At 57.2% G+C, this 26117-nt stretch overlaps 2 protein-coding genes across 16 annotated transcripts in view; both read right to left on the reverse strand.

Moving 5' to 3' along the window:
• The window catches only part of LOC102159510 (dehydrogenase/reductase SDR family member on chromosome X), a 334565-nt gene extending 316258 nt beyond the window's left edge, over positions 1-18307 (reverse strand). For 11 of the 13 annotated variants that reach the window (XR_002341343.1, XR_002341344.1, XR_002341342.1 and 8 more), the window contains exon 1: positions 18123-18289. Coding sequence is in view for 2 of the 13 variants with exons in the window: in XM_021082458.1 (XP_020938117.1) it covers positions 18123-18231 (109 nt within the window). In the remaining 11 variants the exon portion in view is untranslated. Of the gene's footprint in view, positions 1-18122 lie in introns of all 13 variants that reach the window. The other 2 variants (XR_002341350.1, XM_021082457.1) reach the window with 2 other exon arrangements.
• Positions 5887-18305, reverse strand: ZBED1 (zinc finger BED-type containing 1). 3 transcript variants are annotated; one of them, XM_021082454.1, is made up of 2 exons: positions 18123-18305; positions 5887-10458 (listed from the first exon to the last, which is right to left on the reverse strand). In XM_021082454.1, the coding sequence occupies exon 2, from the start codon at positions 10399-10401 to the stop codon at positions 8272-8274; it is 2130 nt and encodes a 709-aa protein (XP_020938113.1). In that variant the 5' UTR covers positions 10402-10458; positions 18123-18305; the 3' UTR covers positions 5887-8271. The 3 variants fall into 3 exon arrangements, with proteins under 3 accessions (XP_020938113.1, XP_020938115.1, XP_020938114.1); XM_021082456.1 differs by having other exon boundaries at positions 5887-10461; positions 18123-18183; XM_021082455.1 differs by lacking the exon at positions 18123-18305 and adding an exon at positions 17677-17894.
• Positions 18308-26117: the final 7810 nt, after the last annotated feature.

Raw genomic sequence — 26117 nt, forward strand, 5'->3', positions numbered from 1 at the left:
AGCTGGGATGCACGCGGGCAGCCCCAGGACCCAAGAACACGCGGGGTCTGAATGTAAGGGTCTCGGGGGGGCTTTGTCTGCACATCTGGCCAACAGGGAGTGCCTCTGGAGCCCGGGACCCGGGGTCTGCAGAGAGGACAGGCGGACAAGGGGTCAGGAGGCGGGTCTGAGCAGACGGGGCTGGTGGCCGGGTGCACGGCGGGGAAGCACATCTAAAACCATACCTGGGAGTTCCCACTGCAGCTCAGTGGGTTAAGAAGTCGACTAGTATCCACGAGGATGTGGGTTCCATCCCTGGCCTCGCCCAGTGGGTGAAGGATCCAGCGCTGCTGCACGCTGTGGTGTAGGTCGCAGATGCAGCTCAGATTCGACCCCTAGACTGGGAACGTCTCTAGGCCCCAGGTGTGGCCATAAAAAGAAAAAAAAAAAAGAAAAGAAATAAAAAGCAAAATAAATGAAATGACACCTGGAATCAGGGAAGGCTGGCCGTGGGCACTGTGGGGCTGATGGCCTGGCCAGGGCTACCCAGGGGAGGTGGGAGCAGCCTTCCACCTGAGTGTGGCAGGCAGGCCACGGCCCTGGAAGCTGGGAAGGTGGTCTAGCGCCCCCGCCACGTGGAGGACCCCAAGGCCCAGCCTCAGGTCTGTGAGGCGTCAGAGGCACCAACGGCTGGTGTTTCCAGGCAGAGCTGCAAAACCCGTCCCAGAGGCCAGAAAGGCTTTGAAGCATCCAAGGCTTAACTTCTGTCTTAACTTGATGTGACATGTACGACGCGGCCCCAGGAGACGGCTTGTTCCTGGGCAAAGAATTCGAGTGACCTGCCCTAGAGTGGTTCAGACGGCACCCAGAACCCAGGAAAATGAGCTCTCAAGCCCATCACCACAGAGGTTTCAGAAACCCATGAAGCGCCCTGCTCAGGGCCTCCCCCCCTCCCCCGACATGCACGGCAGCACTCACTCCAAGGAAACTCTGGAAATAACCTCCCTGGGCTGGGGGGGGGGGGAGTCCCTAGCATTATTTGGGGATCCAGAGAAAGAATTATGAAAGAAAGGAGTTCCCTGGTGGCTCAGTGGGTTCAGGACTGGGCACTGTCACCACGTGGCTCTGGTTACCACTGTGGCTCAGGTCGATCCCTAACCGGGGAATTTCTGCACACTGCAGGCACTTCCCAAAAAAAAAAAAAAAAACGAATTAATGAAAAAGAAAGTCCTAAAACTCCAGGACGGGGGGGGGGGGGGGGGGCTGCCAAGGGAGGCCAGGAAGGAGGTTAGGCTCACGGAATTCCTGGAAAAATAAGCAGAAATCAGTTATGAAGTGGGTTCCTGTGACAGCCAGTGCTGGCAGTGATGGAAATTCTAACGAGCCTAACTCAGGGTTCACTACTGTCCAGGGCTTTCCCGGAACAAAAGCAAGCAGAGAAGGAAGGATCAGAGTGGCCGCAAAGGCCCCCAGGAAAGGGCCGACCCCGCACGTGGGGAGAGGCCACCGCTGCAGGACACACAGGCCCTCTGCAGCCAGAGCCTGGCCGTGGTCACTGACAGGCCACCGAGCAATACTCCAGGGGGCCTTCCGGACCCACGTCTGCGGCAGCCCTTCCCTAAAGCAGGCGGATAACCAAACCCTAATCTCGGGTCCGCAGTTGTTTTTCGGTTGTTGGAACCAGCACCACGGGGAAGAAATGAACTACTGCTTGATAACCTGGAGCGCAAGGCCCCCCAGGCCTCTAGGCGCCTAAGGAGGGATGGAGTTAGAATTAACCCCCGTGACCCCGCCCCAGGACCTCACCCTCAGCCAATCAGAGATCGCGCACGAGCGCCCCTGGTACCCAGGCCGCCCCTCCCTCCTCTGCCTTCAAAGATGCTTTGCTGAAACCCTCGGGGAGTTTTGGTCTCTTAAACACCCGCTTCCTAGACGCCTTACTGGGCGCCTGCAATAAAGGCCCTTTCCTTCCCGACAACCCGCGGTCAGGAGCCGGGCTTCGCTGCGGGCGCGCGAGCGGACCCGAGTTTGGTAATAATTCCTTCCCGAAAAGCGGGAAGGAAAGCTCTCCTCTTCCTCGTCGGAGACCGTCTACCACCAGGTAACTCAGCTCAGTTAGGGAATGGGACCTGGCCGACCTGGAATCACAGCTGGAAAGCCTTGCACTCATCCCAGTGGCTGTTTTTTTTGTGTGTGTGTTTTTGTGTTTTTTGAATGGCTGCACCTGTGGCATATGGCCGTTCCTGGGCCAGGAATCGAATCTGAGCTGCAGCTGCAGCAACGCCATATCCTTTAACTCACTGCCCTGGGCCGGGGATCGAACCTGCACCTCTGCAGGGACTTGAGCCGAGGCGGTCATCCGCGGGAACTCCCCGGTGGCCCTTTGACTGAGGTGTTTCTAGAAGCCAAGAGCATCCGTGCCTAGACAGTAAAACAGAGCACAGGGGACCAGATGACAGAGCAGGACACACAGACACAGAAACAGGACACACACAGAGACGGACATGAACTGTTGTTTGTTTGGGTTTTTTTTGCCTTTTTCCTTTTTCGGGCCAAGCCTACAGCCTGTGGAAGTTCCCGGGCTAGGGGTCGAATCACCAACAACACTGTCTCAGCCACAGCCACACAGGATCCAAGCCGCGTCTGCAACCTACACCACAGCTCAGGGCAACGCCGGCTCCTTAACCCACAGAGTGAGTCCAGGGATCGAACCCCCGCCCTCATGGAGATGACAACAGGTTCCTCACCCGCTGAGCCACAGTGGGAACTCCAATGGGAACTGTTTCCGAAACCAGGGAGCTGTGTGGACTCAGAGGTTGTCCCAGAAAGAACGGGAACAGCAGAAAACCTTCCGCGGGGGAAACTGCGGCAGCCGTGGGCCTCAGGCCAAGGCTGGGTGACCCCGATTTTCAGTGAGACCCACAGCGAAGGATAACGCTTGTGTTTATCAATGAGTTTTGTTGCTCAGCGGTGGAAACACTGTCAAAGGAAAAGGAAAACCCTCCTTCACTGCTGGTGAAAAATGTAAAACGGTGCAGCCACTCCGGAGAACAGAACGGAGGTTCCTCAGAAAACTCAACCTAGAACGACCGTGGGATCCAGCCGTCCCACTGCTGGGCATCTATCAAGACAAAACCACATACACTCACTTCAAAAGATAACCCACCTCCCAATATCGACAGCAGCACTCTTCACAACAGCCCAGACAAGGAAGCAACCTAAATGTCCATGAGGCGATGACTGCGTGAAGAAGGGGTCCACGCACACGATGCAACAGGACTGAGCCATCAGCAGAAAGAAATCACGCCACGGGTAGCAGCATGGATGGACCTAGAGATTCTCATACTAAGTACGTCAAAAAGAAAAAACAAATACCATGTGAGATCGCTTCTATGTGTCATCGAAAAAATACAAAGTAGTGAATAGAAAGAAAAAGCAGCAGACTCACCCAGGCAGAGAACAAACTAGGGGTTCCCGGAGTGGCGGGGGGAGGGGAGCAAGAGATACAAACTGTGAGTTTAACATAAGCTACAAGGACACGGTGTATGCACAGGGAATAGAGCCAGTGTTTGCTAATAACTAGAAATGGACTAGAACGTTAAAACAGGGTGCATGAGGGTCTCGCCCACCTGTAACTTACGTGAAATCGAACAGCAGCAATACTTCGATTTTAAAAAATGAATACGTAAGGTCGTGCACACACATACACAGAGGAGTGTTTCCTGACAAAGACACAAGGAAGTACAAACCTGACATTCGTTGTCAACATGGTTTTAGGGGCACACAGCCCACCTGAAAAGAATCACAAAGCCTGAAACACTGACTTTTCGCCCCGTGGGTGGGTTGCTGCCCAAACAACGGCGGGGAAGCCATGTCCCCTGGACAGAAAATGACACTGCCAATGGGGGTCAAATGACTATCTATGGCTCCCGAGAGTCAGAACCCAAGAACCCCCCTCCCCAAATTATCCCCAAGGGAGGACAGAGAGACAGTGGGTGAGCTGTCACCTGGAGGCAGCCGAGGGACAGTCCCCATTCTCTGTTCAGAGGCTGGACACGGGCAAGCTCAGTGCTGGAGGGACCCACGTTCACAGGGGGAGAGGCACCCGCCCAGGACCCTCCGTCCCCGCATCACAGGGGCGGGACGGAAACACACGTCTGGAACTGCTGCAGCCACACGGAGCTCTCAGCCAGTCTGGCCGCCTCCGTCCAGGACAATTTCTGCGCACTGATCTCGCCCCACGTCTGAGGACGGGGGGCTGCAGAAACATCCTCTGCCCCTTCGAGGGGAACAAATCTTAAACCCTTCATCTCTTTCCCTCCAGCTAGTGTTGGCCTCCTTCTTGGGACGGCTGTGAAAACCACGAAAATGAGGCACTTCTGCAGAAAGGGGAAAAAACCCATCTCAGGATGGCAACCTTACAGCTAGAGCTGAGCATGCAACACACACCCGTTTGAGGAAGCAGAGACTTAGGGCTTTTACGGCAAGATGTGCATGTGAAACACACGGCATCCTGAGGAAGCTGAGTGCTGGGTGGACCCAGATAAGAGGCATCCGTGACAGCCAGGGGCTGTGTCTTGACGAGAAATTCTGGATGATGGAAATGAAACCGAATCTAAACTATTTATCCACGTGGTCATGCAGCGGACAACGATCAGGATGGGGGGGGGGTTTTATCATGAACCAAACTGGCCCCTTTGAACTCAAAATGTTGGGGCCGAAACACTAAGTGCTTGAATCCCTTTTCCCCAGCCCCCAGGGAGAGCAGCAATCCAAAAAATGCAGAGAAAGGAGAGGAGGGAGTTCCCGCTGTGCCTCAGTGGGTTAAGAACCCGACTTAGAGTCCGTGAGGATGCGGGTTTGACCTCTGGCCTCGCTCCGTGGGTTAAGGATCCAGTGTTGCCATGAGCTGTGGTGTAGATCATAGATGTGGCTTGGATCCCGTGTGGCTGTGGCTGTGGTGTAGACCTGCAGCTGCAGCTCCGATTCGACCCCTAGCCTGGGAACCTCCATCCACTGCAGGTGCAGCCCAAAAAAGAATAAAAATGGAAAGAAGGATGGATGCTGACTGCAGCGTCCACCTGTCTGTCTGTCTGTCTCTGGGGCACCTTGTTTTCTTAAAAGGAAGGAGAGAGAAGGAGGATGGGGGGGGGGGGTGAAGAGGCAAACTGCCCAGGTGCCCTCAAGTGACGCATGGTTCATGCTCACCGCTCCAAGAGGCTCGGCTTTATAAAACCATCCTTCTCATCACTCCGCCTGACAGTCCAGTAAAGAAACGTGCAGAATCTCTGCTCCCAAGGACCTGACCCGGCTGGCAGCTTTACTCACATAAAATACCTCTGATGCTTTTTAGGGTCGTACTCACAGCATATGGAGGTTCCCAGGCTAGGGGTCCAGCCTACACCACAGCCACAGCCACACGGGATCCAAGCTGTGTCTTCGACCTACACTGCAGCTCATGTTAACGCTGGATCCTAAACTCACTGAGCGAGGCCAGGGATGGAACCTGCAACCTCATGGTTCCTAGTCGGATTCATTTCTGCTGCACCATGACGGGAACTCAGCATAAATGTATTTTGATTTTTTCTTTTTTTTTTTTTTTTTGGTTGCAGCTGAGACTTACAAACGTTCTCAAGCGAGGGATCGGATCCGTGCCACAGCAGCTGACAACGCCGGATCCTTAACCCGCTGAGCCGCCAAGGGAACTCCCCCATGACATGTTGGTGTGAAAAGAAAGGCATCACCCCCCACCCCCGATCACTGACAAAAACCCCAGAACAAAGCACAACAGCCTTTCTGATTATTCTCCATGGCCTAGAAAAGCCTCTTTCAACAAACCAACCCCAAACCTTCCCCGGGGTGATCCGAGGGTGCCTGCGACGGCTATAGCATTAATGACACACGTCGGACAGATAACTCAGGAGTTTGTTTATTTCTAGAGCTTCTTGAACAAGAGCCAAACTCGAAAGCATTAAATAAGAAAAACAAAAAACCCACAACCCAGGTAAGGCGCGCCGGCCAACCCAAGGCTTAGGAAACGAATGAGAAACAGAGAGAGGAGGCTGGCGGGGCGGGGGGCACAGGTTCTCAGGCGATCAGACAAGCCAAGGATTTCAGGACATCTGGGAGCCCGGCGGGGAGGGGGCACAGCTCTGGGGCTGATTTTTTTTTTTCCAGCCTGGGAGCAGAGAGGAGACACAACATAGAGCCGGGACCCGAGGCCCTGCTCCTAGAAGCACAGAGAGCTGGGGGGACCTGCCACAGGGAGGCAAACACGGTCATTCCAGGACAAAGCGCAGGTGAAGCTGCTTTCCGCCACCCTTGATCTCCTGACAACATCCACGGCCAGAGACATCCAGAAAAAACTCTGCCCTGGCTGGAGCCACGGGACGTCGGGAGCCACGAGCCTGAACAAAATTCCCTTCTTAAGCCTCCGGGAAGCCAGCCAGAACTGGGGGCTGAGCAAAAAGCAGCCCAAGGGCCAAGATGTCTAAAAACCATGAACCTTTTCCCATCCTGGGTTTTAACGCAGGAATCAGAGACATCGCAATGGCTGAAGCAACCCACAAGGACCCCCAAAGATAAAATCACCCCTGCTAATTTTTTCTTGGCTGCACCTGCTGTGTGCAGAAATTTCCAGGCCAGGCACTGAACCCATGTCATGGCAGCAACCCAAACCACAGCAGTGACAATGCCAGGTCCTTAACCCACTGTACCACCAGGGAACTCCTCCCTGGTAATAGTTTTAAATCAATGGCCCCCATGGTGCTGCATTTAAAAAAGAAAATTCAAGAGCCCTTTACGGTAAATAATGCTGCAGCGCTGGCTGTGGGCACGATAGGGTCTTTTGTATTTTAAAGCTGGGGTTTTTTTTTGGGGGGGGGGTCTTTTTTTTTTTTTTTCTTTTTTGGCCACCCCTCAGCATATAGACTTCCCAGGCTAGGGGATCAGATCCGAGCCACAGGTGTAACCTACACTGCAGCTGCAGCAACGCGGGATCCTTAACCCCCTGTGCAGGGCTGGGGATCAAGCCTGCGTCCTGGTGCTGCAGAGACACGGCCGATCCCATTGTGCCATGGCAGGAACTGCCTCCTTCTCTGTTTTCATCTCCAGAGAGTGAGTCCAGGGAAACCAGACCTCTTAAGCATCAGATACACCCAAATAAACCACCTCAAGACCCATGAGCTACAGGATGTCCCGCTGTGGCATAGCAGGAACGCATCCGAGTGGTATCCGTGAGGATGTGGGTTCGACTCCTGGCCTCGCCTCAGTGGGTCAAGGAGCCGATGTTGGCATGAGCTGTGGTGCAGACTGGCAGCCGCAGCTCCGATGGGACCCCTAGCCTGGGAACTGCGACCTTCCATACGCCGCGGGTGCAGCCCTAAAACGCAACAACACAAGACCTGTGAGCGAGGAGGCTGCCTGGACTGTGAATTCAGACAAGGGGGGCAAAAAAAGACTCATCAATGGCAGAACATAACGCACCCAACATCGCTTTTCTGCTTTTTTTACACGCAATGGCAATGCGGGCTCCAGTTTTAACATTTTCCACCATGAAACCCGTCTCTCTCGAAAAGAGGGTTTCTGGCTAACATGTGTCTCTCCCCAGCCCAGCGGCAAAGTTCCCACTGAAATTAAAATGTAAAACCGTGTTTCTTCACCGACAGAGGGCACCCATCCAGAGGGGCTGCCTCGGGAGCAGACAGAGGGGTTTGGTCCTCCCGGGCGCCCAGGCTTCCATTCCTCTCCAATGTACCCAGACTTTCCCTGCACAAACGCCGCGGGTGTGGAATTAGCAGGAAGCAAACACTCCCAGCTGGGCTTCTTCCGCGGGGGAGCTCAGTACCTGCCATCCTATGGTCAGGCAGCGAGACATTTTTTAAGTCACTTCTTTCCCTTTGGCTGTGAAGCAAGGCACCCCCCCACCACCACCACCACCGCCGCCCGCCGCAGAAAAGAGAAAACAGTCTTTCGTCCAGCTTCGGGCCGCCCAAAGCCCCACCCATCTCTTTGGGGGTCACGCTAGAGTCCATCTCCAGCCTCTGGGCCCCTCGAAGCCCCATCTCTGGCTTCTAGGCCACCGAAAGGTCCATCTCCAGCCAGTGGGTCCCTTGCGGCGCCCCTCTGTGCCCCGGAGCGCCCAACGCTTCCGCTGTCACTTGGCAACGACCCCCAGGTGCGGCTCTCCTCTCCCACGTTTCCTGAAGTCCCGGTGGTGCGCCCACCCCCCGCGGGGGTCCCTCCTGACAGCAGACCATCGGCCGCGGCCGCCAGGACGCAGGTTTCCCCCGGCTACACGAAGCCGCCGTCCCGGAGGCCGAAATAGCCGGCGTGGACGGCATCCCCCAGCGGGAACACCTGCTCGTGGTCCAGGCCCCACTCGCCCTCGTCCTCGTCCTCCAGCTCGGGCTCGGCGGCGGCGGCGGCGGCGGCAGCGCGCGCGTTCTCGTACAGGAAGATCTGCTCGTCCACGTGCGCGGGGGCCAGGCGGTTGCGCTTGGCGTGCACCGCGTTGGCCGCGGAGCAGAAGAGGCGCTCGGGGAAGACGCGCGTGGCCGCCACGCACCAGTACTTCTGCAGCACCTTGGGCAGCACGGGGAAGAGGGCCAGGCGGTCGGACCACCACTTGAGGGGGTCCTCGTTGAGTCCCAGCACCTTCTGGGACTTGAAGTTGCTCAGCTCCTCCACCACCTGCGCGTGCCACTCCTCCTGGTCCTCCACGCCCCCCGTGGGGCAGAAGATCTCGGCCAGCATGGTGTTGATGACGCTGGTGGGCGGCGGCGTGGGCGACAGCGCCGGCTTCTTGGCCGGGGGCTCCTCGGGCATCGGGTAGGGCTTGTCCTCGGGAGCGCCGCGGTAGCTGCCGTCCTTGACCTTGTCCAGGAGCCCCTTGGCTTCCTCCACCACCCTGTTTTCCACCTGCTGCCTCTCGAAGGCCGACAGGAAGGGCAGCCGCTTGTAGCGCGGGTCCAGGAAGGTGGCCACGTTGAGAAACATGTCGATCTCGGGCATCTCCTGGTAGGTCTTGGAGAGCTCCTTGGCAATGACCTCCTTGGCCATGCTGATCTCCTTGGAGTCCGTCTCCTTGATGGTCAGGGTGGTATTGAGGAGCATGTGCAGCAGAGGCTTCACCATGCTGATGGTCGGGTGCCTGGAGGCCGACAGCATCTCGGCCACCTGCTTGAAGGGCTGCAGCAGGTCCACCAGCCCCTCGATGCTGGCCCACTCGGCCGCCTCCAGCATCAGGTGGTGGTTGTTGCTGTCCTCCAGCAGGACGCCGGCGATGGCGAACTGCTGGTCCTTGAGCCGCTGCAGCATGGCCAGCGTGCTGCCCCACCAGGCCACCCGGTCGCTGACCAGCATGCAGGGCGCGGCGTGCTGCTGCTTCTGCTTCTCGTACAGCAGGTACATGGCCACGGTGGACTGCTGGAAGTACTCCACCAGCTTGCGGCAGCGGGCCAGCAGCGCGCCCAGCTTGGGCAGCCGGAAGGCCTGCTGGAGGCCGGCGTCGAACGTGTGCGCCAGGCAGGGCATCTGCACGGTAATGTCCAGCAGCGAGCAGGCCTTGGCGACGTCCTTGCCGCGGTCCGTGGTGGCGCCGAACACCTTGGAGCTGACGCCCCACTCGATGAAGGCCTCGTACAGGACGCGGGTGATGGTCTCGGCCGCGTTGTCCTCGGGCACCTCGAAGGTCTTGAGGCAGCGGGAGCCCAGGGCCAGGCCTTGCGGGGCGGCCCCGCCGCCGCCGCCACAGCCGCCGCCGCCGGAGAGGAAGTGCGCGGCCAGGGTCACGTAGGTCCGGTTCTGGCTGGGGCTGCGCCACAGGTCCGTGGAGACGCCGCACCACGCGGCCTCCGCCAGCTCCTTGAGCACCGCGTCGCGCACGGCGCCGTAGCGCTCGGGGATGGCCTTGCTGCAGAAGAACTTGCGGCTGGGCAGCTCGTAGCGCGGCTCGGCCGTCTTCAGCAGCCCCCTGAAGGTGGGCTCGTCCACGATGGACGCGGGGTACAGCCCCTCGCAGATGAGGCCCAGGACGGCGGCCGTCAGCTCCTGCTGCTTGCGGCCCTCGTGGCCGTGCGCGCCCTTGGCGGCCAGCGGTTCCTGCGCGCTCTGCTGCGCCGCGTCGGGCTTGAGCTTGGAGAAGGCGCTGGCGAAGGCCTCGCGCATCTGCTCCGTGTTGCTCTTGACGAACTCACAGAACTCGTCCGGGTGGTTCTTCTCCAGGTGGTACGAGAGATTGGACGTGTTGCCGGAGTAGGCGATCTGCGCCATACAGATGCGGCAGTAAATCTTCTTCCACTGCAGGATGCAGCCCTCGGCGTTGGTGTCGAAGCCGAAGTACCGCCACACCTTGCTCTTAGCGCGAGGGTGCGCCACGAGTTTGAGGTCGGCCTGCGCGCCCTCCAGGCTCTTGGCCTCCATCGCGCCGCCGCCAGCACCGCCGGGGCCCCCGCCGGGCCTCTGCTCACTCGGGGTGACCTGCCGAGAAGCAGCGAGACAAACACAGCGTGAGAAGAGACGGGGGCTCGGCCGGCGGGGAGCTGGCCCGGGCGGCGCGGCTTCGGAAGCGAGGGCGCGCGCAGAGGGACCCGGGGTGGGCGCGGTGGCGCGTGGCTTTGGCAAAGCGGAGGGGACGTTCTGACAAGTGAGCGGCTCTTCCGTGCAGGTGCGTCTGAAGACACGCATGTGTTACCTTTCCCTTCTGGATCGGCTGTGGACTCCTGGTCACACTCTGTCCTCACCCGGCCGCTCTACCAAGTTCTGTGCTAGGAACTCCCCCCGCCCAGCGCCAGCCAGCAGGGCTGGTTTTCCAGGTGGAGGCCGCGGTCGCAGGGGCCACGCCAGCCCAAGACCCACAGCCCGCGCCTGAAACCTCCCCGTCGGCAAGCACGCAGGTGACCCGCCACCAGGGGAAGTGGCTCAAATCACATGAGTTAGCACAAGCAGTGGGGAACTTGGCAGAGGCAGCAAAGAAAAGCTTGTTTGAGTTTTCTGTTTTTAAATGATGCCCTTTTGACCCCAACGAGATTCCACGTTTTGTTCATCAAAAAGAACACAGATAACACGTGTTGGGGAGGGGGGAAGAAAAGGGAACCCACCTACACTGGGTGGGAACGTCAACTGGTGCAGCCACAATGGAGGACAGGATGGAGGCGCCTCAGGAAATTCAATACAGAGCGACCGTAGGATCCAACGATCCCACCCCCAGCATCTAGCCCAATAAACCAAAAACACTGGTGTGCAAAGCTCCCTGCACCCCAATGCTCACAGCAGCACTGTCTACATTTGCCAAGACACAGAAGCAACGTAAGCATCCACGGATAGAAGAATGGACAAAGAGGAGATGCTGCGTGTGTACAATGGAATATTACTCAGCCATAAAGAGGAATGAAATCATGCCATTTGTAACACCATGGAGGGACCCAGAAATGATCATGCTAAGTGAAGGAAGTCAGAGAAAGACAAGTATCGTATGATATCACTTATAGGTGGAACCTAAAACTTAAAAAAAAAAAAAAAGGAGTATAATAGAAACAGATTCACATTTACAGAGAAGCAGCTAGTGGGGGAGAGGGAAGGGGAGGGGCGAGAGGGAAGGGGAGGGGCGAGAGGGAAGGGAGGGGCGAGAGGGAAGGGGAGGGGCGAGAGGGAAGGGGAGGGGCGAGAGGGAAGGGGAGGGGGCGAGAGAGGGGCAGGAGATTAAGACGCACGCACCCCCACGTATGAAAGAAGTAATTAAGCTGCGAGCATACAGAGCACACTGGCGTGGAGCACAGGGAACCGTGCCCACGATTCTGTGATCGTCTACGCGGGAAAAGAATCTCAAAGAGAATGCATGTGTGGACAGAGATCCCTGAGTCACGCTGCTGCGCAGCAGCAAGGATCGCAGCCTTGTCAAATCAACTTGACCTCCAAAAAAACCTTTTTTAGAAAAAGAACATGCAGGACAACCCCGGGAAACAGAGGGGGAAAAAACACTCAGAATCCTAAAAGAGGAGCCTGAGCATCACCCCTGATCCAGGGTAGGGGGTCTCTGACTGCTACCCCTCGCCCCCCAGGGGCCTCACAGAGGGACTCGCCCTGCCAGGCTGGCTGGCGTGGCTGTTGAGCACCAACCTGAGGCCTTTCAGGGACAGGCCCCACTCACGGGGCTGATTTACCGGGCAGGGTGGTAGCCTGGGGTCGGACAGAAGGATGGACAGATGTGACCGAGGCCGTGGGGGCACTCTGAGGGGCCACAACCCCCAGGCCACACACTCTGAAGCCTGGCACCTGGATGTGGGAAACACGGTCCCCAAAAGTGCCAGGAAGCTGCCTGCCAGGCAGTTTGCCGGTCTCAGAGCCCGCCTGATGGTGACGGTGACAGGGGGCTGGCATTCCCTGGCTCCAGAGGGCACTAACTTTTGCCCACAAAGCAGGGTCTGGCACTAAGGGTCTGGCACTAAGGGTCTGGCACTAAGTTTTGCCCACAAAGTAGGAAGCATCCTTAACAATGTGACTTCGTAGGGAGGCACTGCCGGGGGGGGGGCGGGGGGGCCTCACCCTGCAGCATCACCTCCTCCGAGCTACACAGGCTTGTCAGAGCCCCAAGGACCCCTCCAGGAAGGAGCCGACACCTGCAGGACGGTTCTGCGCGTAGACGCTGAAGCTGCCCTCCGCCGTCTGAAGGCCACGGTCCACCCACGGCTCCGGTCAGAGTCAGGGATGCAGGTTTTGTCAAAGCAGCCCCCCCGCCCCCCCACCGTGCGGTCACTCTTACCCCACCGCCCCAACCATGTCTTAAACTCGCCAACACACTGCCAGGATCCGGAGAGGTCCCGCCTCTCCTCACACCCAGCCAGACCCATCAGGAGCTTCTCCCCAGCACAACGGAAGCATCACAAACCAGTGCAGAACCGGCCTCCTTCCACCAGGCAAGAGGTCGAGAAACCAGCAAGAACCAAACACAGCCCCTCCACTGCCTGATCTTTGTGTGTTTTGGAGAATATTGTTATTTTTATCCAGGGGGGGAATCTTACTGGGAATAACATAAGTGGCTTGTTATTGTTTTGTTTTTTGTTTTTTGTTTTTTTTTTTTCTGGGCCAAGCCCACATCAGAGGGAAGTTCCCGGGCCGGGGATCAAACCTGAGTCATAGCAGCAACAACACTGGATCCTTAACCTGCTGAGCCACCAGGGAACTCCTTTATTGCCTTTTTTTTTTTTTTTTTTTTTTTTTTTTTTGTAAAGGCCGAACCTGCGGCATACGGAGGTTCCCAGGCTAGGGGTCGAATCAGAGCTGCAGCTGCCGGTCTACACCACAGCCACAGCCATGAAGGATCCAAGCCGCATCTGCAACCTATACACCACAGCTCACGGCAACACCAGATCCTTAACCCATGGAAGGAGGCCAGGGATCAAACCTGCATCCTCACAGAGACAACATCAGGTCCTTCCTTAACACACGGAGCCACAGTGGGAACTCCTGTTACTGTTATTGTCAATACATGTTTTCAATTTGTTTTAATTCTGTTTAAATTTTTTAATGTAATAGACACTTAATTCACATCTCATTTAATAGGATCCAGGTTGATACGGAAAAGGCACATAAACAGAAGCTCCTTGGGAGTGAAGGTTCTTCATTTTTTTTAAGAGGCAAAGAAGCCTAAGTTCTCTGGTTTCACCTCCCTACGACCACAGCCACCACCTGTTCACACAACACAAAACCCATGAGAAAGAACGTTCTCTTTATAGGGTTGGTTTTTTGTTCTTTTTTTTTAAGCCCTACCGTTCCCCTGGCCGCTCAGCAGTTACGAACCTGCCTAGTATCCATGAGGATGTGGGTTCGATCCCTGGCCTTGCTCCGTGGGTGAAGGATCCCACATTGTTGCAGCTGTGGCACAGGCCGGCAGCTGCAGCTCTGATTCGACCCCTAGCCTGGGAACGTCCTTATGTCACTGGTGCCGCCCTAAAAAAAAAAAAAAAAATTTATTTAAAAAAATAAATAAAACCCCCGTTTGAAGACTCGCATCTGCCCTGAGATAGCTTTGTAAGTGGACCGGCCGACATAGGTTTGGATGGATACACAGCCCACAAGCAAAAGAACCATCTTCAGACCAGGAGGCCTGCCTGCTCTCCGCAGCAGAATGTTTCAGGGAGACTTCTGGGGGCTCTGACACCTGCCCTCGAAGATGCATCTGGGTGATTTTCTGTCCTTTCCAAGACTCACTGATGCCTCCGCGAAACCTGACGTATGAAAGACAGTCACAAATTTGTCCAGGGACTGTGGAAAGCAGCGTCTGTAACAGGAAGTCTCCATCTGCTCATCACAGTGAGTTTACAACGACCATGTAGACACGGCCTTGGAAGGAAAGGTAACATCCAGGAGTGACTTGTAACTTGCTCCTACTCCTCCTCATAGAATCCCCGGGAACTCACACCTCACGCCTGACCCCCTGGATAAAGTGTGCAGGGTCCCCCCACACACACACCCCCCACAGAACGCCAAATCAACAGTGATAAAAGGGAGGCACTCCCATTTCATCAAGCATTCCCAGCAAGAGTTACATAATTGCATTAAATACACGTCAGCAGGTTTGTTTTCCCTTTTTTTTAGACACACCTGCGGCTTATGGAAGTTCCCAGGCTAGAGGCTGAATCTGAGCTGCAGCTGCCGGCCTCCACCACAGCCACAGCCACAGCAGATCCGAGCACCATCTACAACCTGCACCGCACTTCAGGGCCACACCGGATCCTTAACCCGCTGAGCGAGGCCAGGGATGGAACCCGCATCCTCATGGATGCTCGTCCGGTCCTTAACCCACTGAGCCACAACGGGAGCTCCATGGCAGCAGTTTTCACCCATGACAAAAACAACCAAGACCTCACACCCAGCGCTGCCCCCACTTGATAAAAATGTGCAGGACCACCCCCGCCCCCGCACACAATGCAGACGTGACAGTGATAAAAGGGAGGCACTCCCACTTAATCTAAGAATTCACACCATAAATTCAGTAAGTGCACGAAGGATGTGTCAGCAGATGTCCTCCACGACAAAGACGACCCACAGCTCCCCCCAAAACTGTCCACGGAGGCACAAGGAACCGAGAAAAAGGCGAGAAGGTCCTCAGATAGTTCCTACCCATCCGACAGGCACGCGTAACCCAAGGAGCTTAACCAAGGCTGTTTCCTTCCCAGTATTATTATCATTCTTATTTCGGCTGCACCGGGAGCAAGAGGAAGTTCCCGGGCCAGGGACTGAACCCTCGCCACAGCAGTGACACCCCCAGATCCTTCGCCAAGGTGCCTTTAAATCTGATACTTGATCCGAATGCTCGGCTTATCAAAGACGTTCCACAAAACTTCATGCACCTGGACCGTCAAGGCTGCGGGTTGTGATCAGGTTAAAATCTCTAAAGAAGAGAACATTTCTATGTCGATTATTTTATACCGTGTATATTTTTATGTAGACAGACTCTATAAACGATTTTTTAAAAAAGAGAAAACCTCCGATTTTTTTTTTTTTTTTTTTTTTTTTTTTGCGTTTTAGAGCCGCACCTGCAGCATATGGAAGTCCCAGGGCTAGGGGTTGAACGGGAGCTACAGCTGTCGGCCCCTTCGCCGCAGCCACACCAGATCCGAGCAGCACCTGTGACCTACCCCACAGCTCGTGGCAACGCCGGATCCTTAACCCACAGATCGAGGCCAGGGACAGAACCCGCGTCCTCATGGATCCTAGTCGGAGTCTTAACCCACCGAGCCACAAGAGGAACTCCAGAAAACCTCTGAGGTTTAAAACAAAACCAAACAACCCCCAGCTATGCTTCATGTGGACTGGGCCTGCTACTGCTCAGCTCCACCTGGGGCAACGTTCAATGTCTCCTTGCCAAAAGTTACGTCCAGTTAGCAAAAAAAAAAAGGTCAAAAAGCAGAAGGACTGTGACATGTGGGACAAGGGCCACCACCAGACACTCAGGACACACGTGCCTGGCTCCCCCCAGCTCTGCAAGGATTTCTAACCCAACAGACCACGTGGCTTGCAGAGCTCGTCCAGTTCCTCTTAAACGGAGCTGACCCTCTGCTCCAGCAGGAGGAAGGCTTCACTCCGCCCACACACCGCTTGGTCCCCAGTGGGTCCGGTTACAGGCTTTTCTGCTCTTTTTCTAAATCAACAGGTGGAAACAACAAGGCAAGGCCTGGTTTGGATGCACCACAAACACGTTTTTGAGACGGGCCTTCTGGGGAATGGGGTGTGGCAAGCTCCAATTCCACCCTCCACTTGCCAGGTCCCTGAGCAGGTGAAGAGCCTGCCCCGAAGGGGCGCGAGGCACGCAGGGGGAGCAAAGCTGCACAGCCAGCCGCCTACCTTGTCCCGTGGGGCGGGGGGGTGCCACCCTTTGGGTCAATGGGGGCCACTTGGGACAGCTTTCCAACGTTGTTTACTATTTACAGGCCAGGCCTGATTTAAAAGGTGTCCTCTGCCTGTACCCCCCATCCCCCCGCCCCCGCCCCAAACCCCAGGTACTGGCTGGCTCCTTACTCTCAATTCAAGTGTGTTTTTCTTTTTACTACTGCACCGGCAGCCTATGGACATTCCCAGGCTATGGCTCGGATCCGAGCTGCAGCTGCAGCTCAGGGCCACGTCGGATCCTTAACCCACTGAGCTGTGCCAGAGATGGAACCCGATTCTCACAGAAATATCTGAAACCTCCAGCAATGAACCTGCTAAGCCAGAACAGGAACTCCAAAATAAATACCTTTTTCTTTTTTTTGGCCACCCGGCAGCATATGGAGGCCGGGGATCCGATCTCGGGGACCACGGCCAAAGCTGCAGCAGCGCCAGACCCCTTAACCCACTGTGCCAGGCTGGGGATCGAACCTGCCTCCCCGTGAGACGCCACAATCCCGATGCGCCACAGCGGGGACTCGCTCTATTCCATTCTAATCGCTCTCAAAGCGTTTAAAAAAAAAGAAAGAAAGAATGAGAAATCAGGTTGACAGTAAAACGAAACGCTTCTGTCACATGCACACCTGGAAGAGTTCCCTAAGTCTCCACCCCACGGGGAGGGTGGGGCGCCAAAAAAAATTATCTGTGGGGCGCAGAGCTGCAGGTTTGCAAAGTGGGGCCGCAGGCACCCCCATGCGTGGGGCGGTGGAGGGATTTAAAGTATTTTTCACAGCCACAGTCAGATGCACTTGGCCTGTTTGCACCCCAGTCTCTCAGGGGTGCCCAGGGGTGTGTGCCAGAGACAGGCGGCGGGCGGTGCCAACCGCGTGGAAACAGAAGCGGACCTCCGAGGATTTCTCACCTTAGGCCACACGCCAAAGGCGGCCACAAAGTAACACAGCACCGCACTCCCCACCGACCCCTCTGTTTGGGAAGGAGTTACTGTTCATCTAAAAATAAAAAGCCACGTATGCTCGCAGAGCCTGGCGTTATCCTGCTTCCTTTGCAAATCAGGGCAGACAGGAACGCTCCGGGTCTGCGGCTGAAGTCCCAGGCGCGCCAACGGGAGCCGACGCGGCCCCGGCCACACAGCGCCTCGCGGGCCCCCCAGCAGCGCTCGGAGCGCGAACCGGTCCCGACACCGGAAAGTTCGGGGTCGCAGACGCCGCGGGCGCAGGTCGCTAAGGCCGCAGAAGCAAGGTGCCCCTGAAGCGAAGGGCCCTGCCCCCGAGGCCCCCCCGGGCCCCGCACGCCCCCCGGAGCCCGTCCTACCTGACCCTGCGCGGAGGCCGGGCTCTCGGCGCGCCCTCCTCCCTCCGGGCGGGGAGCTGCGGGGCAGGCGCGCGGGACCCTGGGGACCCCGAGGACCCTGGCCCGGCCCGGCTGGGTGGGTCGGGGCGCGCGACACCGCAGGGAGACCCCGGCCTCGGGCGCGCGGGGAGGAGCGGCGGGCGGGGCGACCCGCCCTCCACCCCCGCGGCCGCCCGGCCCTGCTTCCGGGAGCGCCCGGCGCCGCGCACGGGCCCAGGCCGCGGTCAAGGGCACGCGGGGCCCGGGCGCGCCCCTCCCCCGCTCTGCCCCCGCCTCGGGGGCTGCGCCCCGCGGGGGACGCACCGCCCGGGCCCGGAGCCGCCGCCGCCATCGCCGCCGCCGCCGCCGCCGCGAGCCACCCGCCGGCCCCGCGCCCCGACCCCGCCCGCCCGCCCCCGGCCGCTGACCTGGCTCCGCGAAGCCCCCGCGGCAGCGGCGCAGCAGCTGCGCCAGGATCACCGCCGCGCCCGCCGCGTAGACCCGCAGGGCCGCCCGCGCCGCAGACAAAGGCGACATGGCTGCCCGGCCGCCGCTTCCGCGCCGCCCGCGGGACTCGGCGCTCGCCCGGCCGGACGGCGGAAACGCGCCCGCAGCGGCCCGCCCCCCGCGCCCGCGCGCCCGCCCGCCAGCCCGCCGGCCCCGCGCCGACCCCCGCCCCCGCCTGACCCGCGACCCCGGCCCCCCACCCAAACTGCAGACCCCAAGGACGCCCGCTCTGACCCCTGACCCCGCCTGACCCGGGACCCCCAGACTCCCTCCAGGATCATGGACCCCAGGGACCCCCCCCAGACCCCAGACCCCCACCCAAACCGAGGACCCCAGGAGCCCCCGCTCGGACCCCGTAGCTTCCCTGACCGGGACCCCAGACCCCCACCAGGACCACAGACCCCTGGGACCCCAGCCTCCCGACCCCCACCCAAACTGCGGACCCCAGGGACGCCCGCTCTGACCCCTGACCCCGCCTGACCCGGGACCCCCAGACTCCCTCCAGGATCATGGACCCCAGGGACCCCCCCCAGACCCCCGACCCCCACCCAAACTGAGGACCACAGGAGCCCCCGCTCAGACCCTGGAGCCCGGCTGACCAGGACCCCAGACCCCAGAGACCCCCCCCAGAGCCCCCTCCAGGACCACGGACCCCAGGGATCCCCCACCTCCACTCCCGACCCCGGAACCCCATCCAAACTGCGGACCCCAGGGGGTCCTGCTCTGAACCTGAACCCTGGCTGACCCGGGACCCCAGACCCCCACTAGGACCACAGACCCCCAGGGATCCCCCCAGACCCTCACCCAAACTGTGGATGCCAGGGAACCCCCCTCCAACTCTGCCTGACCCGGGACCCCAGACCCCCTCCAGGACCATGGACCCCAGAGACCCCCTTCCCAGACCCCCACCTAAACTGCAGACCCCAGGGACCCCTGCTTGTCTGTCAGTGCCCCACCAGACCCAAGGACCCAGCCCGGACCATGACTCCTGCCTGGATCCTGGGATCCCACCTGACCCCAGACCCCAGGGTTCCCCCTCCTGGACCCCAGGACACAGAACTATGGACCCCCCCCACCCAGATCATGTGCCCCTGTGCTGACAGGAGACCCAGGGAAGCCCCGCCCTCACCTTGAGCCCCCGCACAGACCCCAGGACCATCACTCAGATCCACCCTGGGACTACAGACCCCTGGTCCAGGGACCCCACCGGGACTGCAGGCCACCCCTGCGCCAGAGACCCTACCCTGACATCAACCCAACCCAGCCCCCTAACTCCTGCCTTGGGCCCACCCCACCCTCGTGACCCCAAGACCCACCCTGGACCCCAAACCCACTCTTTAGACCATGGACTCCCACCCAGACTGCCTAGCCCCACATAGACTTGGAACCTGTGGGGACAGTGGGATCCCTCACAGCCCGCCTCCCCTACCCCAGCAGAACCCCACTGTGGCCAGGACTCCTGGTCCCTACTGGGGCCGAGGAACCCCCACCCAGATCCCAGCCAGGAGACCCCCACCCCATTTTGCCCCACAGTTCCCTCCCATCCAGATCCCCAATAAGACCCCACACAGACCCCCTACCTAGAAACATAGAAATCCTAAACCTGGCATCCCAGACCCCACAAGGACCTCAATGCCCACCAGGACCCTGTGCCCACATCCACCTTCTCCTCCACTTGTCAGATGCACCCAGCAGAGCTTCAAGGAATCAACAAAGCTGGCGCCCTTCTCCCAGCCCTAAAGGGTTTCTCACAAGAGCTCCTGGTGTGGCCACAGTGTCACAATCAGGAACCTGGATGCAGGTGGCTACCAGGGAGCAGTGGGGGGCGTGGACCTGTCCCTGGGTGTTTATCCAAAAAAAAAGCCCCATGGAGAGCATATTGTCACCGAGGCAAAGCCACGCCAGCTGACTCTCCTCTTGCCCAGCCTCCCCCAAGCGTGTGTGTTTTAATGTGTCCCCTGGAGCTGTGACCAGAGGGACTGAGGCTTCACCAGATGCTTCCAGCCATGGTTGTGCATTCAGGGAGCCTGGAACTCCTTAGAAGGTTGACACTCTTCTCCAAATGCATTTGGTTTTTATCGCACCTGTAATAAATCACCCCACAGGTAGCAGCTCAGAACAATGCAGAGGTGGGATCTCCCTGCCCTGAAGGTGGGACATCCCACCTGTGGGCTCTGCTGGGTGTCCAGCTCAAGGTCAGTGAAGGTCAAAAACGAGATGTCCACCCCCACCCCGGGCTCCTGCAAGAGTGACTGGAGAATCTGGTTCCTTCGGTTGGAGGGCGGGGGGCAGAAGGGGACCCCACGCTCTGGTCCCAGCAGGTGCCTGGGCATCTTGTCCTCTGTATCTCTCCATCTCCCCATCCTCCCATCTGTCCCGCGTCCATTGGGCAAAAGAATATAAGGATAACGAAAAAAGTTCAAAAACAAAAAGAGCAAAAAGAAAAAAGAATATAATGATGATATAAATGATGCGTGCAGCCTTGAAAATGAGCCTTTTGGACTTAGCACCATTGTAAAATATACTTTTGAATAGATTTTATGGAAGGGGGAGAGGTGCCCCTAGGGGAGTCCTCAGGAGGCCAGATCCTCAAAGCATCGTGCAGAGCGGTCAGTTGTTAGTGGCCCCTGACACTAGAAAAGGGCTTCAGGGATGCTGGCCACGTTCTAAAATACAGCCACGTTGGTCCTCAGAGAGCCTTGTTTTGGGAAAGATCATCTTTGTGGTTCAAGGTCACCCTCCCTACAACAGCCCGTGGTAATTCCCTGCCTCCCTCCCACCTGAATCTCCTTGTGATGCGGAAGCCCCACGGCAGCCTCCCTGCCACAGCAGGTACACGAACCACACCAGCCACTTCTGTTTCATCCCTCTCCTATTCCTGGTGCTAACCCTGTTCCCGTGCAAAAAGTGGGCTCCCCGTGAATAACCACGGACTCTGCCCGTGCAAACCGCACTGGTGTAATTCCCTAGAACACCCCCGTGGGTCTTACCTGGGCCTCCCACGATTCAAGGATGCTGGCCATGTTCTAAACCACGGCCACGTTGGCTCTCAGAGGGCTTCGTTTCAGGAAGGAGCATCTTCGGGGTTCTTTTCAATCTATTTCAGCGTTAAATGCCTCCCTTACTGGACCCTGGCTGGGCGTCTGCAGGTGTGTGTAGACAGATGTGTCTCTCTCCACAGTGTGGAGAGAGAGGAAATTCTCTTAAAAGTCTGCTCGGTGCGTGATGGGTGGCCCCAAGGGAGTTGAGAAACGAGGAGGGTTAATGACGCTGAACTGAATTATCCGAGGTCCAGCTGCTATGATGCCTCAGCATCTGGAACCCCCTCCCCCCCACACACACACATTTAAGGCGCCTAAGAACAACTCCGAACATCGCTGAACACATCCTTGTCACGCAGAGTGCTACGTTAATGACAAAAGCATCACCCTTTTCTGTCCTTCTCCGCGTGTATCCAAGATGATGTCGTGAACCACGGACTCTCCAGGCGTCTCCCATCCACAAGTCCTTATCATGGGGGCACCTCCTGGATAATAACTGTGTTTTCCAACACACGCCTGGGACAGCACGCGTGTTCACAGCGTGACATCCCAAAGTTGTCCCCAGCATCCAGGACATCCCCCGAATTCGTGACGACGGCATTGCTGGGCTACGTCCTGTTCAAGGTCTTCCTTCATTCCCACTGGAGACCTGGACCAGGAAATCAGCGTTGCTTAGCCCACATGGCTTTCCTCTTCAAGTCTTCGGGACAGGCGCTCTCTTGCCTTTTATCTATGTTTCTTTTACCTCCAAGAAGTGGGGTTTGGGGGAGCGGGGATCCTGCGTCACCAGGTCACACCAGGACCCCCTGCTCCATCATAAACAGGTGCCCAGGTCTTGTGAGCTTGGGCATCTTGTGGCGCTCAGATCCATCACTCCTGCCGTTAACCTTCATCCTTCATCTTGGATGCTGTGGTGAGTTGGATTGTGTCCCCCTAAAAGATTTGTCCAGTCCTAACCTGTGACACCTGTGAATGGAAACTTATCCGGAAATGGGGTGTTTGCACATGTCGTCGGGTTCTGATGGGTGGTCCCCAATCCAGGGACTGGTGTCCTTGAAAAGACCAGGAGATTCCAGGACATGGACCCAGAGGATGGAAGGCAGTTGGAAGTGATACCTCTGTGAACCATGGATAGCCAGCAGCCCTGCTTTCCCCCCCCCAAAAAAAAAAAACTGCAAGAGAGGCTAGAACCAGCCCTGCTCCCACCTTACGCTCAGACTTCTGGCCTCCAAAACGAGGCAAGGACACATTTCTGCAGGTTAAGACCCCCCTAGTCTGGGGTGCGTGGTCCCCAAAGCCCCGGGAGCCCAATCAGATGGTGAAGAACATTTGTTCCTGAAAGGACCCCCCCCAGCCACAGCTTTGAGTCCTCGCATCCTTACCTTGAGGATCTCGTCAGACCCCTGGAGCCCCGCGGGCACCAGAGTAGGTCCACAGGCCTCCAGATCACATCGTATAGACATGGCTTCCGTCACCACCATCTCTGAGCCTGAATCTCCTCCAGGCCCTGGGTGTCCAGCCCTGTGGAGTCCCGCAAGTTCAGCGCCTGGCAGAAGGTAGAGAAATAAGCAGGTGCAGAGGGCTCCGCGAAGGTGGCCGGTGCCCCGTGGCTCCCTTTCCAGCAGGACACGGATCTGTGGCCTGCATGTGGACGTCTTGGTGGATGTAAGCGCCAACTATGAGATGGAGACATTCCAGTCCAAGCTGGTGTGAAGGACGGGGCCAGAGATCATAGGTTATTAGCGAGTGAACGATGGGGGATGCGTGTGTGCGTGTGTGTGTGTGTGTGTCTGCAGTGGGGGGCTGGGGGGATCGGGGTTTATAGGTTTGCTTTTGCATCATTATAATAAATCATGTGATGGAATGCTCCCTGCGATGGAATACAGAGCTCATAAAATCCCTTAGCCCATCAGCAGACAAATGGATAAACAGCCTGGGGTCCATGCACACAGGGGACTACGACGCAGCCATGAAAAGGAGGGAAGCCTGGACACAGGCTGCCACGAGGATGGACCTTGAACCCACGATGCTCAGGAGAGAAGCCAGACCCAGAAGGACACACAGTGTGAGATTCCATGGGTCAGAAACATCCAGAACCGGGACATCCACAGACGCAGAAGAGTGATTAGGGCTGGAGGGAGGGAAAAGGGGAGTGACTACAAATGGGTCCAAGGTCTCCTGTTGGGGGGATAAAAAGGTCCTGACCCTAGATTAGTGATGAGGATCCAACCGTCGTGATGAGACTCGACACCACTGACGTGTTCTGTCTATGATGGTTCCTCTTACCTTCCGTGAACGCTCCCGCAATTTAAAAAGTATTCAGGCGTTCCCATTGTGGCTCAGTGGTAAACGAACCCGACGCGTATCCATGAGGGCTCCGGTTTGATCCCTGGCCTCGCTCCGTGGGTGAAGGATCCGGCATTGGCGTGAGCTGTGGTGTAGGTCGAAGAGGCAGCTTGGATCTGGTGTTGCTGTGGCTGTGGTGTAGGCTGGCAGCTCCAGCTCCCATTTGACTCCTAGCCTGGGAGCGTCCATATGTTGCAGGTGTGGGCCCTAAAAAAGAAAAAAAAATTCAAATTGAATAAATAAAAATAACTTTTAAAAAGCAATCGAACCACAAAGCCATCGGAAGAGAAGGCATTTTTGACCCACGCCATGGGGCATCTAAGCCTGGCCACCATATGTGTTCTTGAGCCAGTCTGTCATCAGTGATCATAAGGGAGGGAAAAAGCAGATGGTTATCAGACAAGAAGAGTAACACAAAAAGATAAGGTATCAGTTACCAAGAATCCCAGGGCTGTTTCAGTGGTAAAGATGAGCCTGCAACCCTCTCTCAGGCTGTTTTCCAGAACCGAACCCTCCCAGGCGCTTGGTCACAGGATCCGGTGGAAGCTGACGGATGATGCTATGACCTTTCCTGACCCTCATGATTTTAATCCACCGAAGGTTGGACTCTGTCGACATTGGCCCCAGGTCTAGGTTGCATTCTCCTCTGCTCAAGCCCCTTCATGAATATGTATGAACCTCCCAGCCCCCTCATGAATATGCATGCACCCTTAGCTCAAAGCTTCTCTAATTTCTGTTCCGGGAGAGACGCAGCCTTGGGAAAGATTCCCAGTATTTTTCTTATGTGCTGCAAGGAATCGGTCCTTCCTTTGATCTTTGTCTTGGCTGTGCCTGTGGGCTCCACACCCACCCAGAGGTGAGCCCAGTTTTGGGGGGCAACGGGAACTTTCAGGGGTTGACCTGGACCCTGCTAGCCTTCAGCAGTGAAGATCTCAGAGGTTTAGTGGGGGACGGAGGCCTAGGAGTTTTTGCATTGTTCCTAAGCCTCCAACTTTCTGACCGGGGAGAGACAGCAGTGAGTGAGGGCTTGAAGCAAGATGCTCATTCTCTGCTCAGGAATGGAACCTGGGCCGCCCAGTGAAAACCAGGAATGTAGCTACTAGACCAGCTGGAGGCTGAAAGCAGCATTGCCCTGATTCTTGCCCCCTGTTGAAAGCAAGCATGTTTCAAGGAGGCAGAGACTTGAAACAGGTACACAATGTATCGTTAGAGACACAGTACCACCTGTGGGAGCACACGCGGAGAAGTAGTTTATGCATCTAGGGCAGAAGCAGAGCAGTCACACGCACCCAGAGGAGGAGTGAGGGTGCGGGCATCCCCCTGAACCAGGAGCACCAGAGAGCTGATTTAAATCACGTACATGGGGCGGTTCTTCCAGGTCCTTGTCTTCCTGTGGGCAATTACCTTGTTGTATCTTTGACACCTGACCAGACCCAGGGCCCTCCCTGATCTGCGTGCATATCTTTTGGCCAAGATTTATTCCAGAGCGGAGCTTGGCGGGAAGGTGATCCAGACTTAGGTGGCTGGCACCCTTCTTTCTGACCCAGAGCACATGGAGCTGGGGGCTCCCTAACCCCAGGATAGGGGTACGTGACCTCTTTGTCCTCTCCAAGCAGGGCTCAGCCCATCTTCTGATCCTATTATCAGCATTGTTTAACAAGGCACGGAAGACAAGTCCCAGTTCTTTGCCTTGTGCCTGCTGTTATTTCTGTCTTGAAGTACAGACAGGTGCTGGTTGTAAATGCCTAGCCTGGAGCCCAGCTATCTCCCACCTCAAGACGTGGAAAGAAGAGTTTAGTTGCAGGAGTTCCCATCCGGATGCAGTGGAAACCAATCCAACTAGGAACCATGAGGTTGCGGGTTCGATCCCTGGCCTTGCTCTGTGGGTTAAGGACCAGGAGCTTCCATGAGCTGTGGTGCAGGTCCCAGATGTGGCTCAGATCTGACGTGGCTGTGGCTGTGGCTGTGGCGTAGGCCTTAGAGCACCTGCTTGATAAGTTCAGCTCCATCGTGATGCAGGATGGGGGCCTCGGGATGTGCCGTGGCAGCCTGACCTCTGGAGAAGACGGAGACCAAGATCATTGTCACAGGCAGGTCCCAGCTCCCAGGGCTGGCCCAGAGGGCGCGACCTGGACGTTAGCAGGGTCCTTGCTGTGAGGGGCAGGCCCTGTCCTCCTGGCAGTGCCCCTGCATGCTTACACGTGGTCCCTCCTGCAGAGCTGTGTTCTCTTTCCCCAGGGCCCACCACACCCTCTCTGCTTATAGGGACAAGCGTCCCAGTGCAGTATCCCCTTTCCTAGGGGGCGTTCGGGGAAGGGAGATGAGGTGGCTGTGAGCTACCCAGGAACGTACCCCTTCTATAGCCCAGGGTGGCGTGTCCTGGAATTTTCCCACCGGGGCGCTTTGTATCATCACCTCGTGAGACACTCCTTACAAAACGCCCGACCGTGAATGCTGTGAAGTTGTTTCTGTTTGGGGCCTTTTGGGGTCCTTCTTTCTGGAAGCAGCTGTGATCATGTGGACGCCCAC

Source organism: Sus scrofa, unplaced genomic scaffold (genome assembly GCF_000003025.6).
Source record: "Sus scrofa isolate TJ Tabasco breed Duroc unplaced genomic scaffold, Sscrofa11.1 Contig905, whole genome shotgun sequence".
In the NCBI taxonomy this organism is placed as follows: Eukaryota; Metazoa; Chordata; class Mammalia; order Artiodactyla; family Suidae; genus Sus; species Sus scrofa.

Excerpts from the sequence above, each read along its gene's own strand:
- ZBED1 (XM_021082454.1), bottom strand. The coding sequence starts at position 10,401 with ATGGAGGCCAAGAGCCTGGAGGGCGCGCAGGCCGACCTCAAACTCGTG.